The 6000-nt window shown below is 42.5% G+C and overlaps 1 protein-coding gene across 2 annotated transcripts in view; it reads left to right on the forward strand.

Annotated features, from left to right (window-relative positions):
• The window catches only part of LOC137652143 (uncharacterized), a 45737-nt gene extending 42120 nt beyond the window's left edge, over positions 1-3617 (forward strand). Inside the window, exon 4 of one of the 2 annotated variants that reach the window (XM_068385342.1) lies at positions 2976-3605. In XM_068385342.1, the coding sequence (XP_068241443.1) occupies positions 2976-3175 (200 nt within the window). In that variant the 3' untranslated portion in view covers positions 3176-3605. Of the gene's footprint in view, positions 1-2975 lie in introns of both variants that reach the window. The other variant, XM_068385343.1, reaches the window with a different exon arrangement.
• Positions 3618-6000: the final 2383 nt, after the last annotated feature.

The following is a 6000-nucleotide window of genomic DNA, read 5'->3' on the forward strand; positions in this document are numbered from 1 at the left end:
TACCAGACAATTCTTCTTCACCTAAGGGATTAACTACTGCACTGTAATGGTTCAGTGGCTACTTTTTGCTTGGTAAGGGTTGAAGAGACTCTAGGTATGGTAAGCAGCTCCTCTGGGGGAAGGACACTCCAATATCAAACCCTCTCAAGTCTTGGGTAGTGTCATAGCTTCAGCACCATCGTCTTCTACTATCTTGGGTTAGAGTTCTCTTGCTTTGGGGGTACACTCGGCCACACTATTCTATCTAATTTCTCTTCCTCTTGTTTTGTTAGTTTATATAGGAAATATTTAATTTAATGTTACTGTTCTTAAAATATTTCATTTTTCCTTGTATCCTTTGTCACTAGGCTACTTTCCCCGTTGTGGCCCCTGGGCTTATAGCATTCTGCTTTTCCAACTAGGGTTGTAGCATAGCAAGTACTGTGAAAATAATAATAAAACTATTGATATCCCAGTCTATTAGCCCTTGTGGTCGAAGTCCCAATGGAATAGAGAGACGAAATCTGATGTCAAATTACCATGTGTGGGTTCACAACGGCTTCAGGTACTCACAGACCTAAGAAGTTGCCAGTTTTCTAACAGTCACCCTTAAACTTGACCTTTCCAGTTATTATCTCAAGTAAATAGGAAAAGGACAGTATGTGATCTGAATTGTAGTGGTTTTGAACATGATCTATGTATTTTTTGTTATATAAAGAAAAAAAGAAGAAACTAATTGCATGATGAAAGCAACCATCACGAACGAGGATTCTTCCAAAGAATGTTTACACTTGAATTACTTTGTCCGCTGCCATGATAACCGATGTTATGATTTCGGTTCTCTATTTCCCTATGGGGGACATATTTCAGTGTTGGCTCCAAATTTCAGACGGACCACCAATGTGTGAAGTCCCATGCACTAATGGTCAAAGAGTAAGCAGACTACTTTTTGCAAGGGAAAGTACTTAATGTATGAATTCCTGAGAGAGGCCTCTGTAGCTGTATGTCAGGAAAAATGGGACATAGCTATTTGAATACTTTTCCTGTTGGAGCATCTCTACGGTAGATTGCAGATTTCCTACTTTAATCTTCTCTGAGATAGGTACTTCCCATGCGCAAATTGAGAAATGCTAATATGTATCAAGCCTTAATCTTAAGGAAGTTGTCTATGATTTTAGTGGCTTTACCCTCCCCAGGACCTTTAGGTAGTTAAGTTTTAAGTAACCAAGTACTGGGAGAAGCCCAATAAGAAATAATGCGCTCCTGGACCGCTCCCTCCGACGGCGGTGTTTCACCCTGACCGACGAACCAGAAGCACAGGCCCACGAGGGCGGCGGTGATACCGAGACCGCGTTACTACCCCACAAGGAGTCATCGGAGGAAGCGTGCCCCCTGAGCACAAGGGCTGACTCTCCGGACGCACTACTGGGTCCTTCACTAGCCCTAGAGGGGTCCGCCATTGGCACTGCACTTACATTGGGCTCCTGGGAAAGGATGCCTTGTTCACCCACAACACTAGACTTACCTCGTCCCCTACTCTGTGTAGGGGATGGCGAAACCGAGGCCCCGTCGGACCGCTCACTGGGTGATGGTATCGGCGAGGAAACACTAATTTTCCTGGGGGAACGTTTCGCTGATTTCCTCTTTTTGGTACCGTAGCGTACCCACTGTATATCGCTCCAGTCTACACACTCGAGGCACGTGTCTGCTGACGAGCAAACCTTTCCCCTACAGGAGGAACAAAGGGAGTGAGGATCCACTTCTGGCTTGGAGAGGAACGCTCCACACGATTTCCCGGCTCTAGGCCCAGGACAACGGCGAATTTGCTCCATAATGCACACAACGCACGACACAAGCACTAAGGGAATCAATGAAAACACTGGGTAAGCACACGGTTGAAAGGTGAATGCACAGGAACTCTTGGGAAAAGCACACTGGAAAACGTAAGTTGCCACGCTGGGAACACGTGGGACACTAGAACGCACACAAAGGATCGACAGAGAAACGAGAGCGAGGTGTGAACGCCTCGCGACCAGAGAACTTAATGATGAAGGTGACTCAGCCAAGCAGCGACCTACCTTGATCCTACCCTCGGGGCACATTCCTTGATGCCGGGGGTAAGGCTACTTAGAGCGCGGAGTGGGGGGGTAACATACGCAAAACTCTGGTCAATAGAGAGGAGATCACCAGTGACTCCTATAGAAAGTAGTTCGAGGTAAGTATTCGTGTTGGAACAATTGTCATTTAAGCCCATTATGTTGTTAAGATTTCCACTGGAGGTAAGGGATAGGATAATGTCCTAGAGACTGACCATATGTACAAATGATCGACTCGCAAGCCAAGCTAAGACCAGGGAAGGCTAGGCAATGGCTGCTGATAACTCGGCAGGTAGACCTACAGGCTTCCCCCAAACTGTTATCCTTAGCTCACAAAAATGGTGTGGTTACTTATACAAGAAACTAAAATTTGAGCCGGACCTAACCTCATTTCAGTGATCGCCAGACAGGGATGTTTCCAACAGGTCATCTAAATCATGTAGATGATCAGCACCAAAGACCCAACCCCTTTCATCAAGCTAAGACCAGGTAGTGCCAGGCAATAGCTGCTGATGACTGGAAGTATACCTCTATGATCACTTAAATCCCCACCCTTCAATCACAATGGAAGGGGTGGAGTCTACAAGAAACCATCATGCTTGAACGAGTTCAGCACATTGCGAGACGGGAACGTCTCCAATGAAATACCACATACTTAAATTGAAAACTTGAACACAGGTTATAATATGGGTTGAGAACAGCAATTGGTGCCGAAATGTAAACGGAGGGAAACCTTGTACGAAGTAGAAATTTGTAGAAATTTTAGAAAGTAGGAGTAACTTTAATCTACTTGCTACTAAGTTTGGTAATTTAAATAAGCTATTTCACCAGACACATGTTAATGAAATTGTAAAGCTTCTGTATGGAACATAAAAATAATCTAAACTTTCTTATTTACAGACAACAAGATTTCTACTGTGCAGCAACATTGTTGGAAAGAAAAAATGGAGGATAAATGTACAGAAGAAGACGATGGCGACCTGGGAATCAAAACTAAAACTTGTTACTGTAATGAAGACGGGTGTAATTCTAGTTCCACTCGAAGTTTGTTTGGGTTGCTGCTGTTCATGCCCATCATTATTCAATGGCTTTCACTTTGAAGGTAGTATTAAAAAATGAGATAGATTCCAAGACTGCTAAAATGTAGCAGGGGGTTATATATTAAATACAAGCAACATTTAATTAACAATTGAAGCTGCAATGTTTCAGTCACGCCAATATAATGAGCCAAATATTTATGTACTGTAATGTATTTACTAATTTAATTGGTTTGTTAAACCTCATTATCGAAAAAGTTTAGACTCTAACAAGATAGAATTTGATTTGACTAATGCCTTCTCTATTTCAGTTTTACGTACTGTACACTAAGGTAGCTTGCTTTTCCTTGTCTGCCATGAATAGATTCGTCATTATTTTTACACCTTTAACCATTGTTGTTTTTGTATTCAGTATTCTATTTGAAATATAAAATTTTAAAGGTACTATCTCTTACCTGGAATGAGGAAAAATATTAATTTGAAATTATACAGAACTGTAACACTTTGTTAAAGCTAGTTGCTGATTTAAAAGTGAAAGCACTATAAAATATAAATTCACTTTCTCATTCATGTTATGATTAACCAATAAAATTTCATTTAAATAGTAGTTTGAATTTTTTAAAATTTAATATGGTAATAATCTTAGAACACTGCTTACATGTTCATAATTATAATCGAGTATACAATTTCAGCGTCAGTAAACAACAACCTAACATTGTTAATTTGCTTAGGAACATCTCAAAAAGGGGGAGGTCTGTCCCTTTGATGCTAGCAATGGTTTAATGGTCTGTAGTTTGCAAGCACTTTATGGCACTCGCTCAACGAACCTGGCACTGACATTCGCTGTAGATCATCGGTGCTCTCCAGTTCAAGCATGCCAAAAGGTCCAAAGGCATTTAACCAGAAAGGTATTTTCCTCCCTGTTGTAAGAATGACCCAGCAGGAACAGACAAACCCCTTCAAGGAGCTTTAGTAAGTAAGGGAATGCTCTTGAATGCATCGACAAACATAATCTGCAAGCTTTTAGTGTGCGCTCATCGAAAAGCATACACTCCTCCTGGCACACAAGAACTAGGGGAAAATCCCAAAATGTCAATACCACAGAATGAACAAAATAAATTTCGTACTCTGGTCAGTCTCCATCAAACACACGCTCTCATCCCTCTTATCTTTTTCCAAGCAGCTTAGATACCAAAATGGGAGGGAGCAACAGGAGTAGGTCCCCAGCTGGAACTAAATTCTACGACAGAGAAGAGAAGAGGAATGACAGACAAACCTTGGTGTATGAAAGACATCTCAGTCCAAAGGTGATCTAGATGCACCTGTGTAGGCCCTTCAGAAGTAAAGCCCTTTAGCCTTTTAACCCAAGGCAGGAAAGTGAAAAAATTGGGTCAAAACAGATGTGTTCTCTGTACAAAAGACCAGGAGCATTAATATGTCGAAGTACCAACCACAGCAAGTGGTCATTGGACAGCCACCGTTACTCTTGGGGTTCATGGTAGTCTGATTAAATCGAACAGATATTTACAGGGAACCCATAAAGGTAAAAAAGGAAACTAATCTGCTACCACTTGTCCCTGGTTATAAAGATAGTCAGAAAATATGTTTAGTGGCCATGATGAAGATTTCTTCGCCAACTCGCAGAGTTACTGGGAAATAGTCCCTCTGCATCCTTTGCTTTTAATTGTATGCCACCACGGTAGTGTTAGTCTCATCAGTGCTACCTAGTGGCATTTCAGACTACTGGGGGTGGTACAATTCATTAGGTGTTCTCCCATCACTCGTCTAGTGCATCTGTGAATACTATAATTTCTGGAGGAGGGTACTCCAAGAGTTCCCTTGAGGTTCTTGTTTTTTAACATCCAGGTAACAGTAGATCATCCTATACCTTTCGTTCCGCTGTACCAAGAGCCAATGCCTCATGTCCAGTGTCTGAAGACACCACTGAAAGTAACTCGGGTGGAGAGACAAGCTTTTCAAACAGCAAGTTTTCCCATTAGAGTTTGCCACAGCTGAACCAAGCAAGCTATCTATCTACATTCCCTGGTACTATGTGCTCTGCTTACACGAGGTTGGACTTCTCTAGATTTCTTGGCAAAAGGAGAGTAGACAGTCCCGATATTGAAGGAGCTGTCTCAGGAAGACCTGATCAACCATGAGCCTCGATCGAAACTAATGTGGTTGACAATCAGGAATACCAGACTTTGAAGTAAAAAAACCCTCCCACTGTGGAGATAGTGGAGCTCCCCTGAATAGGGATGTAAAAGCCTGGAGATCCATTCCGTACGACCTTTAGAACACCTTTATATGGTAGTTAGTCCCCTTGATTGGAATGGGGCCTTTCTCACACTTAGAAAGGTTCGACGATAATGTCATTAGTTCGAGTGAGGGAATGACTAAGAACCCAAAAATGAGACACAGTAACCATCCTAAAGGACATTTATCGTCCATTCCTCGGTCCAGTGTGATTACCACCATGCTCAAGGAATTGATAGGATCCCCACTTCTAATAGCATAGGGATACTGCCTGTCTTATGGCTCCTATTATATCTTGGCCCTTTTGGGCTAACCACTGAAGGAGACAGCTCTGTAGAAAAATGTCCTGGCCTCGTAAGATTAGGAGCATATCATGGGACTAGGGCCTTTTGTTGACCAATCTCCTTTGCAAATTTCACTGCCACAGTCTCGCGATTTGATGACCCAGATGCTCCAATGGAGAGATTGCCTTTACCCGCTAAGAGGTCTACTGTAGGTCTGTAGTCCTTCTTGCTCTCCAGCTTCGGGAGATTGCAAGAGAAACTCTGCCATTGCTCATGACTTCCAGGCAGGTTCCATTGCTACATACTTGAAAGGAGAGATGGCAGTCAATGACTAGTCTTTCCATCGTC

Source organism: Palaemon carinicauda, chromosome 13 (genome assembly GCF_036898095.1).
Source record: "Palaemon carinicauda isolate YSFRI2023 chromosome 13, ASM3689809v2, whole genome shotgun sequence".
NCBI lineage: Eukaryota > Metazoa > Arthropoda > Malacostraca > Decapoda > Palaemonidae > Palaemon > Palaemon carinicauda.